Source organism: Artemia franciscana, chromosome 1 (genome assembly GCF_032884065.1).
Source record: "Artemia franciscana chromosome 1, ASM3288406v1, whole genome shotgun sequence".
Lineage (NCBI taxonomy): Eukaryota > Metazoa > Arthropoda > Branchiopoda > Anostraca > Artemiidae > Artemia > Artemia franciscana.
Window position 1 is genome coordinate 3,631,400 of NC_088863.1, and position 14,992 is coordinate 3,646,391.

Here is a 14,992-nt window from a genome sequence, read left to right on the forward strand (position 1 = left end):
CTTGTGAAGCCACCAGCCCTTGTGAAGAAGATCAAGACCAAAGTTCCATTGTCTGAAAGCCGCTTTCACCACAAGTTCTTTGGGTTCTCGTGGCAGTTATGATTCATGGAGGAAACTTGGTAAAGAATATTGATTTTATTTTGTTTCTATTAAGCCATACGTTAATATTCATTGATCTCTAGTTTGGACCTGAGAACAAGGCGTAAATATTCACTGTGAACGTCGGCGACATGGCGGTCGTTTTCGGAAACGAGGTCAAGTGTGGATAGTGCCTATGACACCTTCATTTAACCGTTTTCCTTGCATTGGATAAGCTTACCTATGCAGAAGCATTGGAAGGAAGCACAATAGACTAGTATTGAAGATATTACAAAAAAAAACAAAAGAAATGGAAGAATCAGAAACTCAGGTACAACCCATTGATTTATTGACTAGTTTAATAGCTTGGACCCAGCTTAAGCTCTACGTTTATAGCCCAAAGATTAATTAAAGGCTATTGTTACCCCAATTAGCCTATAGTGGACATAGGATTGACTAGCCTGCCAACTCCAGCTAGATACTATTGTCGTGGGGATGGTACAATCCTTTATTCAAGGAATTTTGGTAAATATTGAGTTGTCCACTGAGCTATGAATAAAGGGGACATACCACTTGATCCCTTTTCTTGTGCTGTTTTCGAGTATAATACTTGCTTTTGGCATAAACTCAGGTAAAATTCTAGTTCAGCTACTTTTCACTATCTTGGAAAGGGGTTATGTCAAGAAAATGAAACTTTCAGGGATGGGCCTACAGACTAAAGTGTGTCCTAGGAAGGTATTTTGAAGTAGGCCTACCTATCTCCATTTATAGGGCAGTGACCTTTGATGACCTTTAAAATCTTTGTATTAAAGCAAACCTTGCAAAACAGATTTTCTGCTTAAATGAAGCACAATAAAATTCCTTTCAGCTTCAAAACTTAAGCTTAATCCTAAATTATGTGTTTCAAAAATTGGTAAAATTCTGGTTAATTGACTTCTTGCTATCTCAGAAAGGGTTTAGGTTAGGAAAATGAAACTTTCAGGGATGGGTCTAAAGGCTAAAGTATACTCTGGGAAGGTATTTTGAAGTACCCACCTCCACTCCTTCTCCCTCTAGAGGGCCCTGAAATTTGCCTACATGACAGGTCTATACCTATTGAAATTTTGACAAAACAACGTTTTACCTTAATTTTCAGTTACTAGTAGCTTTTTCTCTGCCTTTAGTTCTGAAAATACAATTCCTGGTATTTGAGTAGAATTTTGAGCCACATCACTGTTTTTTTCAAAATTTAGGAAATGTATTGGCATATCTTTAAAACCTTATAAAATGGAATTGAGCAAAGTTATGAAGCTGAAAACAATTTTGTTGTACTTCAATTAAGCCAAAGATCTATTTTGCAAGGTTTCACTGTTATAATGCACATATTTTTAAAGGTCATCAAAGGTCAGGGCCCTCTAGAGGGAGAAGGAGTAGAGGTAATTCCTTCAAAATACCTTCCCAGGATGTACTTTAGTCTGTAGACCCATCCCTGAAAGTTTCATTTTCATAGCCTAAACCCTTTCTGAGATAGCAAGAAGTCAATTAACTAGAATTTTACCAAAAAGATGAAAAAAACAAACAAACAACAGAAACAGGCCTGTTAAAAACAGTTGATCTGTTTCTACTTTCTGTTCTTTTTTTTGGAAAAATAGCTGTTTTTATAAAAAAAACAACCATTTAAAAAAAACAGCTGTTTTTTTTGTTAATCTTACTCTTTATTAAGATTTCTCACCCTGTCATCTATACTGGACAAGTTACTACTAATGTAACTTGGCAAGTTATATGCTGTAGTTCTTAAGCTTGCATAAAGGAACTATCTTGAAGCCATCCCAAATCCATCTTATTGTTAATTAGTGTAAAAACTTTGTTCACAAAACAAGTTTTTCAAAGAAAATTAAAGAGCTCTGTTAAGCCAAGAATGAGCAGAAATAAAGTCAAATAATCTTCCAAGCATAAAACTACCATAAATTACTATCAATATTGCCCTGGGTATATATTCAGATATTGCATTGTCACCTTTTTGAAAATGCTGTGCAAATATTTTCTTTTTGTTAGTTCAAAATCCCTCACAACAAGCCCTGTTGGCTTCAACTTCACACACCAAACTTCTCCTAAAATATTGCTGTTACATCCTTTTGACAACAAACATACAGATGTTGTATTCTGGTCCAGTTCATCTATCCCCCTCAAAACTTCTCAAAAATTTCACTTTCATACCCTTTGGCATAGTTGTAATAGCAGTCATGGTAGTTGTATTGATATTACTAGTAATATTATTGAATAGTGGTAGTACTACTAGCAGCAGTAGTATTAACCTATTGCCTTTTGGTCTGTAAGACATCAATCTCATCAAGTCCTGAAAGCTTCAACTTAATACAATTAGCCATTGCTATGACAATGCTCTTAGCCCTAAAAGTAGTTGCAATATAAGTAGCAGTAACAGTATTATTAGCATATTTAGCAGTAATGTTCATATATTGTCTTTTGGTAAGATGATTTTCCTCTTTAAGTGTTCTCTGAAAGTTCCAACTTAATACCCAAATCAATTTGTGAGATGTGCTATTTTGATAATGTGCATGCACATAGTGTCTTTTGATTTAGTTCAAATTTCCCCTTAATACTGTAAATTGAGTAGTGTGATAGTAATAGTGATGGTTGTTGTATAATAGCATTAGTAGCATGCAAATGTTAACTTTTTATCATCTTCCTTATCATTTCCTGAATTTTCCAAATTTATATGTACTCAGTTATTCCTGTGTTGCAGCCTTTTAACAAATGTATATATGTAGCACGTTTTGATTTAGTTCAACACTCCTCTCAATATTCTCTGAAAGGCTCACCTGAATATCCTTTGTCTTCTTGGAAAGTAAAGTTCAAAAATGCATACCATTCTCAATAACATATGATAAAACACTTTGGCAATGCTGACAGCCACACATGGCAAATTTCTTGGTTGAAAATTTCTTGTTTACTAGTGACTCTGGTGTTCCAAGTGACTAAGTCTGGCTTCAGTACACAGAATAGACTAAATTGAACATTTTTTTTGGAACCCTTGATCATTTATTAGACCAGACCAACCTCTGCACCCCAAATTTATTTCAGGCAGGGTTGCCAGATTATGGCTAATAGATAGTGATTTACTTGTTCTGAAAATGAGTTCAAAAAGGGTTCAGCAGTCCCCAACAAAGGGGTAGATGTGTTTGAAGCTTGCAACAAAAAATTAATGGATGATTTGGCAGCACTTCCATGTGATTGCTGTGAAAAATGGCTTTGTATTGACTGTGTAGAAATGAGCAAGCCATAATATCAGCTTTTCACAAAGATGAATTAGAGATTGGGTTCAGTTTGGTGGTGTCCAATTTGCAAACAGAAAAGGCCAAACAACAAAGTTGTTACTGCAAGGGAGATGAGAGAAATTGTGCACACTGAGATGAGCAGCTCTTTTGCTCAATTCAAAGACTAATTCAAGTTCAAATTAAAGAAGGAGGTGGATTCTATCATTTGAAAAAAACGAATTTTTTATGGAAAATGTCAAGCAAGTAGTGATAGAAACAGCTAAACAAGGATTACAAAATCTCAGCAAAAATATTTCTACTGACATTACAACAAAGCTAGAGGCAAGTGCTGCACCATCAATTAAAAGCTCTCAATACTTGTCAGATATTGTTCACAAACAGAAAAATCTGATAGTTTTTGGTATTGCAGCAAACATGCATTTCAAACAGTTCATGGTAACAAACTGTAGTAAGGAGCGACCCGGCTCAATAGAAACCAAAACTCTAAAAAATGGAATTTTGATACCAATAGCTACATCAAAAGAATCGCATTTTAATGCTGATTTTAAATATATAAAGTTCATCAAGTTTAGTCTTACGCATCAAAAGTTACGAGCCTGAGAAAATTTGCGTCATTTTACAAAATAGGGGGAAACACCCCCTAAAAGTCATAGAATCTTAACGAAAATTACACCATCGCATTCAGCCTATCAGAGAACCCTATTGTAGAAGTTTCAAGCTCCTATCTACAAAAATGTGGAATTTTGCATTTTTTGCCAGAAGGCAGATCACGGATGCATGTTTATTTTTTTTTTATTTATTTTTTTTTTCTTTCTTTTCCCCAGGGGTGATCGTATCGACCCAGTTGTCCTAGAATGTTGCGAGAGGGCTCATTCTAACAGAAATGAAAAGTTCTAGTGCCCTTTTTAAGTGACCCAAAAAATTGGAGGGCATCTAGGCCCCCTCCCACACTAATTATTTTCCCAAAGTCAACGGACCAAAATTCTGAGATAGCCATTTTATTCAGCGTAGTCTAAAAACCTTATAACTATATCTTTGGAGACGACTTACTCCTCCACAGTCCCAGTGGGAGGGGCTACAATTTACAAACTTTGACCAGTGCTTACATATAGTAATGGTTATTGGGAAGTGTACAGGCGTTTTCAGGAGGATTTTTTTGGTTGGTGGAGGGGTTGAGAAGAGGGGGATATACTGGGGGAACTTTCCATCGAGGAATTTTTTATGGGGGAAGAAAATTTCCATGAAGGGAGCACAGGATTTACTAGCATTATTTAAAAAAAAACAATAAAAAAATAAATATGAAAAAGTCTTTTTTTTCAGCTAGAAGTAAGGAACAGCATTAAAACTTAAAAAGACAGAAATGATTACCCATATTAGGGGCTCACCTCCTCCTAATACCTCGCTCTTTACGCTAAAGTATTTTTAGTAATGTCAACTATTTATTCTACGGCTTTTGTGATTCAGGGGTCATTCTTAATAAATTGGGTACTGACAAGGGGGCAAACCCTCTCATATGTGTAATAAAAACATGAGAATAAAAAATTCTTTACGTAAGCTAATTTATAAGTTAAGTATATCTTTTACTAATAAAAAGATTCGTAAAAAATTAAAAGTTCTAGTTGCCCTTTTAATTAACCAAAAAATTGGAGGGCAACTAGGCTTCCTCCCTCGCTCTTTTTTTCTCAAACCATTTGATCAAAATTATGAGAAAGCCATTTAGCCAAAAAATAAAAATATGCAAATTTCGTTTTAATTATTCCTCTGTGGAGAGCCAAAATCAAAACATGCATTGATTCAAAAACGTTCAGAAATTAAATAAAAAAAAACAAGTTTTTTCAACTGAAAGTAAGGAGCGACATTAAAACTTAAAACGAACAGAAATTACTTCGCATATGAAAGGGGCTGCTTCCTCATCAACGCCCCGCTCTTTACGCTAAAGTTTTTTACTGTTTTAAAAAGAAGAGTTTAGAGGAAGAGTCAAACTTTAGCGTAAAGAGCGGAGCGTTGATGAGGAAGCAGCCCCTTTCATATGCGAAGTAATTTCTGTTCGTTTTAAGTTTTAATGTCGCTCCTTACTTTCAGTTGAAAAAACTTGTTTTTTTTATTTAATGTAGACAAGAAGAGAACAAAATGTCACCAATTTGACTGTTCTAAATGACAAAATATTTTGAGATTGCTCCTTTAAGTGCAGTTTTTCTGTGAGGCTTGGAAAACTGCAAGAGAATAAAGTTAGACCAATTAAGATCATTTTTAAATCTCCAACAGAATGTGATGCTGCTTGTCATTTTCTCCTATTGAACATGAAATTATGTCAAACTTGACGTCCTTGGTTTGGGATATCTCATGACCAAACCAGTGTAGAACTTGCTGAGAAAAAGACTTACAATGCATTGAAAATACAGCTTGAGGAAAAGATGTCAGCTGGCAAAAAGGGTTGGAAGATATGTCATGGCAGTAATAGACCAGAACTTGTGAAGTTGGCTAATTTTCATGCCCCATAAGAAGGACAAGTTCAAAATTAATGAGTTAAGTGTTTTGTGTTCTAATGCTGACTGTTTATGCAATAAGTTCAATGAATTTAGTTTGAAAATCTCTGAGAGAAATCTGCATATTATAGTAGTCATGGAAGCTTTACCAAAGAACTATAGTGATCTGTCTGTTTACTATTTGCCCTTAAATGGTTATTCCCTTGAAGTTAATGTGAGAGCAAAGAGAGGGATTTTTGTGTACATATCTTGTTCACTATCATACAGCATAGTGCAGGATTTTCAGTCTCCTGATTTAATTGAGTCTATTTGTGTTGATGTACATGCTACTGGCCCTAGAAAAATAATTCATTTGGTTGCTTTTTATAGAATTTCTTTGTTAAATGACAAGCTTAAGTGTTTTTGTGAGTTGTCTAAAAATAGCTGTCCATTCCTAGTAGTTGGTAATTTTAATTTGCCAAAGATAGATTGGCAAAATCTTTGCACAGAAGCTTCTGAGAATAGTAGGGAGCAAAGTTTTTTTATCTGCTGTTGTTTAAAATCTTTTTTTTCAGCATGTGATTGAGCCAACAAGGTTAAGGTCTGATCAGTTTCCCTGAACACTAGACCTAGGTTTAACCAAGTTGAGTGATTTTGTATCAAATACTGATTTTTGCCCACCATTAGGAAAAAGCAATCATGGTGTTTTAGAAATTAGTTTAAGATTATCTATTCTGGAAGTTAAATTGACAAAGATACAGTGCTTAAAAAAAGGATTCTTTTTTTCGTATGAAATATTGTCCTATATGAAATATATAGAGATTTTAGAAAACTAAAGATTATTGCAAGAATTTTAGATGTGTAGTTATTATAGTCTATGAAAATTTATGTTATTTTTGTAATTATTCTGCTGCAATGCTGCAAAGAATTTTGAGGTTCTTATAATAAAGTATAGTTTTGTAATTTTTGCTTCTTTGACTTCAACATTTTAGCAGACCTGACGTTTGAGTCATTGGAGCGATTGCTCAATGCTATTATTATTTTTGAAAGTATAACAGTTCAAAATAAGGATGAAACCTTTTAATAGACAGTGAACAGATATAAAATTTTTAACTGGATATTTTGACATCAATGGACATCAATAGAACAAACAAAATTTATGAAATTTTGTTTGTTTTATTGATGTCTTTTAGTTTTACTGCTGATGATGAACACTGTATATGTGTTCGAAATATCCAGTTAAAAATTGTATATCTGTTCACTGTCTATTAAAAGGTTTCATCCCTATTTTGAACTGTTATACTTTCGTCATGGAAAGGCAGTGTGGTCTTCGAGGTTATCTATTATTTTTGATTACTTATTATTGTGAATCTGTCAATTTATGATAAAAATTAACCGTTTTTTTTACATACTCTGAAAACTGGTTTATGACAACATTTCAAGGAATGTGTCTACATGTCAGTGATTGAGATAACAGAGTCAGTCAAGTATGACATCATATCCCCAAAAAGTAGCTTCCCAAAAATACTTGTTGTATACCAACTTGTACTGTATATGAAGAGTTTTTTTTTGTCAAAATTGTATTATATTAGCCTGAATATATTAGCATTTTATTATTATATTAAATTGTAACATTATCTTTTGTTACTTAAACAAAACCTCTAGACATAGTGGTTTTCTGTCATATGAGCCCTCTCCCAAGTTTTCTGCAAAAACTGGTTCAGTGTAATCACCCATGGGGAAAAAATTGAAAAGAAGAGACACATCACTGCTTCCCATGTGGAAATGATATCTTCTTTGTTGTTCGAGATGGGGAACCATATAATTATTCTTTTCATAGATTCTGGCTATAATGATTCCAGTGGTGTAGTTTTCAGTAGATCCAGCACCAATTTCAAGGGGTTTCAGGCTCTTTGTTAAATAAGTTTGTTTTTGTAATATACTTTTACTATAAAGATTAGCTGGAATGACAGTTACCATTCCTGAATCAACTTCAAATAGATTGATTTCATAACGCTGTTTCAAACTTCAAGTTACCATGTGTCATGCTTTGCTTTTTACTAGGTTGTAACCACAGTAGCAACCATAATCTAAAAATAATTATTTAGACCATAAAAAAAATAACAAAATTAGAATTACTCATATTTAAGTCAAGTCAGTTTACCTTTAACCACAGGTAGGTCTTTGCCATTGCTGTATTAATTGTAGAAGCAAGCAGTTGTTCAGTTGGAGCAATACACATCAGTTTCTTATCATCTGGGAATAAGGGCACAGTAATTCTGGTCCCAGAAGGTGCAGGACAAACTAAATAATTCTAAAAGCAGTTGTAACAGCAAATGTATATATCATTAATAAAAATTACTAAAATGAGTAGGACCTAATACAGAACCTTAGGGCACACCACATTTTGCAGAACTTCTCATTGAAGAGATTAGCCCCACTTACTGCATGAACTCACATTTTTGTAATGGTGGTCAACATTGTTAAATGTCTTTGTCAAAACCAGAAAGACACCAGCTACTTTAAGATTTCTGTCAAAAGCTACATTAATTACCAAAATAAATATTAATTAAAAAATTTATCTTTAACCCACTAACATGATAATTAATTGGAGAAACAGAAAAAAAAATAAAGATTAAAACCCATACACAAGAAACGCACCCAAAACAATATTAAAATATAAAAAAATAAACAATGCAAATTGAAATAATTGCACAAGAGGATGAGAAGGACCTGACTGTAGGAAGCCTCTTCTTTAACTTGGCATCCAACTTATCATAAGAGGTTATTACATCAGTGGCACCAAATATTTGAATAATATTTTGGTTCCTATACCAACAAGGCAGATATAAAAGGGATTCACAATAACGGAAATACAATGCTGTAATGTCCTGCATGTCAATGCCATCAGATCTTCTATATATCAATGCCATATGATAATGCCATCTTTGTAGTTCTACCCTTCCTGGAACCAAATGCATTTGGTAGTAACAGTTTATACTGTTCCAAATGATCGTATCATGATTATATATTCTAGCGTTATTATGCTATTCTAGAACAAGAGATATAATAGGTGAAACTAAAGTGGACCAATAATTTCCAAGATAATTCTCATTAACGCCCTAAAAAATAGGAGTTACTCTAAGAACTTTTAAACAATCAGGAGACATTTCCTGTTTCAAACGCACATTAATAAAGGGAGTTAAAATGTTTGAAATATAAGGAGACGCTGTTTTCAACAAAAAGATTTAGGTGAACCACTACCAGCCAACATATTTCTCTTCTAATAAACAGTATTTCATACTGAGTCACAAGTGACAGGTTTTATATACATTGATACATCAGTTTGAGTCCCATAAAGGACTCATAGGGAAGATCATCATTAGAAGGTATGATATGATAGATTTGTGCCAATAATAGCAAAATGTTGAGAAAGAGCATGATATACCTCTTCTGGTCTATTAGATGGCAAAACGTTCTGTGTTAGTAATATATTGTGGAAAACAGGTTTCTACTGTTCAAATTGTGCTTTTAATAACCATTCTTGTTTTTGCAGTGTTGTGACAAGTTTCTTTGAATTTATTTCCAAAATATTTTTTTTCACATTTTCAGCCCAGGGATTTTTACAAATTGACGAACAAATTGGATTATTTTAACAATTCTTGTAATGCTGATCTCTTTTATTAATGCAACATAAGGAACTAGGTGACACCCATGGCATTGGATTTCTTGGTTCTGGCTTTAGGGGAATTCAAACCTCAAGTCTTGCCAAAACTCCAAAATGGTCTGATACACGTGTAATATGTAATATAGTATTATGTGATATTTATTGTATAATAAATATTATTTAATTATTATGTAATAGTAATTCTTACACCTGAAAAATTCCAATTTAAAAAAATATCTTCATTAAGCTTTGATAGTTAAGTGGTGACCCGAATTGAGATATGAGATATACATTTATTAAGAAAAGAAAACAAACACTATTCGCCATTCGCCTGCCAAGAAAGGCAATAAGCTTGTAAGGGCAAGCGAGGTTATCACCCTCAGCTAATTAAAATCACATTCATATCACGCTACTCAGTACAAAAGAAACTCAACTGATGAAGGAAGAAAGGAAAAAACGAGAAAGAGGAAAAAGACAAGAAGAAGACAGAAAAAAATTAACAGAAAATTGAAACCAATTGATAAATTAGTTGCAGGAACTGAACTTTAAGACATGTAAAGCAACAGAAAATCCTTAAAAAGGCTCATATCCAACTCATAAAGGTCAATCTTAAAATCCCAAGTAGTATGAATGGACATGAACTGGTTGATAATTTCTTAACCTGCATATCCTGAAGATCCATGAAAACTGGTATAGAGACAGATGGAAGTCTATACAATGCAATCCCAAATGCTTTTTTTTTTGCTTTTGTCTAAATTGACATGAAACCAGATGACAGTCTGTACAATTTAATCACAAGCGAATCTTTTGGTTTTTATCTAAACTGGTATAGAGCTTGATGGCAGTCTATACAACACACTCACAAATCTATCTTTTTTTTTTTTTTTTTTTTTTTTTTTTTTTTTTTTTTTTTTTTTTTTTTTTTTTTTTTTTTTTTTGTTAAACGGATGTAGAACCAGATGGCAGTCTGTGCAATACTATCACAAATATATTTTCTGGTTTCTGTCTAAGCTGAAGCATAAATGGTTCCATTAATTTTTGCTGATTTACTCTCTGTACTATGCCTACATACTATACTACTAGTCAATTTTTACCAGAATGTCAATATTGCTTTTAATGTAATCTCCATTTTCTCCGTGTTGTCTAAATTCTTGATTCCTACTGTGAAAGTTGTATCTTGGAATTTGTAAGAGAGCTGAGTTGTGACCCATCCGCCATGTTTTAGTAAGACAGTTAAGCTGAAAAATAAATACCTAACTAGTAGTTATGTTGTTGACTGGCTACAGGAGAAGAGTTTCAGGAGAACTTCCTACTGAATTGTCTTTAGCTAGTTTATTTTTTCATAAAGTTGAAATATGTCAAAATTTTATACTCTCATGATCTTTGGAGCTATGCTAAATGAGGACCTCCAACCTCCATCCCTCTCCCAGTAACTTTTGGCGACATTCTTTATCTCACAGAATGTGTTCGAATATTCCTTATCCAACATATCCGGACAGCCTAACTGTTAAAGAAACTGATATATTATACCTCTCCGCTCAAAAAATTCATCCTATGAGCGCTGCATGCTAAAAAAAATAGGTTTTAGTTTTTGACATTTAAGGCGCCAAAAAGGAAAAAAAAAATCTCTAATGGCCCCCTTCTGAATTCTTGCAATATTGCTCAAAACCGTACATAGTATTTATGGAGTTATGCTACATGAGGACCTTCAACGTCCATCCCCCTCCCTGTAATTTTTGGCGACATTCTTTATCTCACAGAATGTGTTCGAGTGTCCCTTATCTAACATATCAGTAACTTCTCTAGATCTAATCTGTAAGAGATAAAGATAACTACCTTTCATGTCACGTGCTAGCTGAAGGCTAACTTAGGTAATAACAAAAATGATCATGTTTACTCCAGTGTAAATATAGGTTGTGCCATTTTTGCTATTACGGCACTGGCCCCTTTTTATCTGTAAATTTAATTTCATGATTGTCTGTTTTTGAAATGACTAAATTGTTTTATAAAACGTTACATCACTTATCCAACAACTAATCCTGACCGTTTCAAGTGGCAATCCTCCTATCCCCCGACTACATTTACGTCTCATAAGACGTTAAAGATAAGTAATCAGGCTTGCTGGATAAGTATTCTTGGTGCGATCAAACGCACAAACAATGTCAAAATATGGCTTATGTTTTTTATTATTATTCTTAAACAGATAAAATGGCCAACATAGTGTTTTTCAAGAAAAATGTGCAAGTACTATATTTAATCATATTTTTAATATTTTTATTTGTTATTTTGAAGGTACTCATGCGGAAGGGGAAGCGTGGATGTGCTAGTTTTATCCAGGCCCAATGTAGCAGTTCTTCAGATTCATCACAAGTTAATCTTCTATTGGACAAATTATTAAATCCCTTAAAGCCCATTGATGACTGGGATACTATTGATTGGATCAAGTGGTTAATAGCTGGTGGAAGGACTCCTAGTGAATTTCAAGTCATAGGTAGGCTCTTGTTGATATTAAATAAAAAAACAAGTTTTTTTTAACTGAAAGTAAGGAGCGACAATAAAACTTAAAACGAACAGAAGTTACTCCGTATATGAAAGCGGCTGTTCCGTCCTCAACGCCCCGCTCTTTACGCTAGAGTTTAACTCTTTCCCTCAACCCTACTTTTTAAAACAGTAAAAAAAACTCTAGTTTAAAGAGCGGGGCGTTGAGGAGGAACATCCCCTTTCATATACCGAATAATTTCTGTTGGTTTTAAGTTTTAATGTCGCTCCTTACTTTCAGTGAAAAAAACCTGTTTTTTTAATTTAATTTCTGAACGTTTTTGAATCAATGCGTGTTATGATTTTGGCTCTCCGCAGAGGAATAATTAAAACGAAATTTGCATATTATTTTTTTTTGTTAAATGGCTTTCTCATAGTTTTGATCGTAAGATTTTGAGGAGAAACGGAGCAGGAAAGGAGGCCTAGTTGCCCTCTAATTTTTTGGTTACTTAAAAAGGCAACTAGCACTTTTAATTTTCTACGAACGTTTTTATTAGTAAAAAATATACGTTATTTACGAATTAACTTACGTAACGAACTTCTATATTCGTATGTTTTTATTACGTATATGAGGGGTTCGCCCCCTCGTCAATACCTCGCTCTTTACACTAAAGCTTAAATTTTGTCTCAATTCCTTAAGAATCACCCATGAATCACAAAGGCCGTAGAATAAATAGTTTAAATTACTAAAAATACTTTAGCGTAAAAAGCGAGGTATTAGGAGGAGGTGAGCCCCTCATATGCGTAATAATTTCTGTTCGTTTTAAGCTTTAATGCTGTTCCTTACTTCCAGTTGAAAAAAAAACTTTTCATATTTATTTTTTCATTGTTTTTTTTTTAAATTTCCATGGAAATATCCTCGCACATAACCTGCTATCCTCAACCCCCCCCCCCCCCCAACCAAAAAAATTCCCCTAAAAACATTTTATGCCCCTCATAAAATGCCCCTCATATGCGTAATAATTTCTGTTCGTTTTAAGCTTTAATGCTGTTCCTTACTTCCAGTTGAAAAAAAACTTTTCATATTTATTTTTTCATTGTTTTTTTTTTGATTTCCATGGAAATATCCTCCCACATAACCTGCTATCCTTAACCCCCACCCTCCCAACCAAAAAAATTCCCCTAAAAACATATGTACACTTCCCAATAACCATTACTATATGTAAACACTGGTCAAAGGTCAGGCTCCTAACTTTTGATGGGTAAGACTTAACTTGATAAAAACTCATATATTTAAAATGCAATTCTTTTGGTGTAGCTATTGGTATCAAAATTTTGTTTTTTAGAGTTTTGGTAACTATTGAGCCGGGTTGCTCCTTGCTACAGTTTGTTACCACGAACTGTATGATCTATAGTACCTAAAAACTGGCGCACTAGGGGGGACACAAGGAAATTCTCTCACCTTCACTTCAAAAGACTTTCCTCGGGGAAAACTAGACCCTTGTAATGTACTCTCTTTATGTACACTCCTCCCAAGGAAATCCTTCAGCTCCTTTCCTCTGTGTTAGTGATAGGTTGAATTAATCAGGGGAACCTGGAGATTTCCTAGAACCGAAATCAGCATCAGTGCGAAGAAAATTATCCTAATTCTCAGAACTGCTTCACTGTCAAGTTTCATGCTCAAATTCTATTGAACCAACAAACTTTCTTTTTATTTTTTTCCAACCGGGACAGGGATTAGCCAAAATGGATTGCCAGATATTCCTCTTCTTCTTCTGGTTTGGATGGTTACAGAGATACTTTCGTATAATCTCATCACTGAATCAAATTCTGGGACTACAGTGTCCTGATCAAGGTAATAGCTCATGTTGGGCAATAGCGCAACTGGGCTGCAGATTAATTTTTCGAGCCCACATGACAACAGTGTAAGCACTACCTACATAGCAACCAAAGACCATTAGGAGATATGTGGAGAGTCCCTGTCTGCTTGAGAAAGAAATGAAGATCCCCTAAAGACATTATAAAGTACCATAATATACCAGTTACTAGATAGCAAAAACATGTTTCCACTTTGAATAAAAATAGGTTAACTAATTTTCTTCTAAAATTTGAACAATATACAACATTACAAGTTCACAAATTTAGGAACTTGAAAATCTACAGCTTTTCATTGTGTTGTGATAAGGAAAATGAACCAAAACTTTGAAGCAAATTTTCCTGATTCTCAGAACTATTCCACTGTCAAGTTTCTTGCTCAAATTTTATTGAATCTACCACCTTTCCATGTTCACCAAATAAATCACGAGGAAGACACAAGGCATCGGCTTTTCAGAAATGCCTATGTGGGGCATGGCCCGAAACCGGCTGGGAACAAATGGTCTAGTTGTTAAATCTTATTCCAAAATTTAACTAAAAAACATCAAATTTTGTAGGAATCTTGGTATAGTAAACTGGTCTGTTGATATTTAACAATAATGCATACAAGAAAATTAAAAACTGGCTTAATACTTAAAAACTTAAAGACAAAAACTTAAACTGACATCTTGAAACAAGCTTGTTTTTTTACAATATTAATAGTTAATTGCTTCTTCATACAAAATGTGTGAAACAGTACCTAATAATGGGAGGGGGACACGGCCCACTGAGTTCTTCCCTGGTCTCTTTAGCCGTTAACCCTTATTCTACAATTTAAACTAAGAAATGTCAAATTTTGTCGGAATCTTGATTTAGTCAACTGGTATATTGTTATTTAATAATAATGTATATAAGAAAATTTAAGACTGACTTAATACTTAAAAAATTAAAGATAAAAACTTAAACTGACATCTTGAAAAAAAGCTTGTTTTCTCGCAGTTCGTCCAAATTTGCCCAACCGAGCGTGATGAACAGTGAATCCTCTTGTAGAACCTCAACAGTTTGACTCTAGTTCGGCATTGTGGAGTGACATAATAGTATAACAATAATAGTTATGATAGTATATAGTTAATAATAATATAATAAATATAGTTAGTAACAATAATAATATAGTA

General features: G+C 33.8%; 1 protein-coding gene across 1 annotated transcript in view; it reads left to right on the forward strand.

Annotated features, from left to right (window-relative positions):
- Positions 1 to 281: 281 nt before the first annotated feature.
- The window catches only part of LOC136024637 (E3 ubiquitin-protein ligase Ubr3-like), a 259,618-nt gene continuing 244,907 nt past the window's right edge, over positions 282 to 14,992 (forward strand). Inside the window, exons 1-2 of the mRNA XM_065700068.1 lie at positions 282 to 409; positions 11,778 to 11,976. Coding sequence (XP_065556140.1) covers positions 389 to 409; positions 11,778 to 11,976 — 220 coding nt within the window. The 5' untranslated portion in view covers positions 282 to 388. The remainder of the gene's footprint in view (positions 410 to 11,777; positions 11,977 to 14,992) is intronic.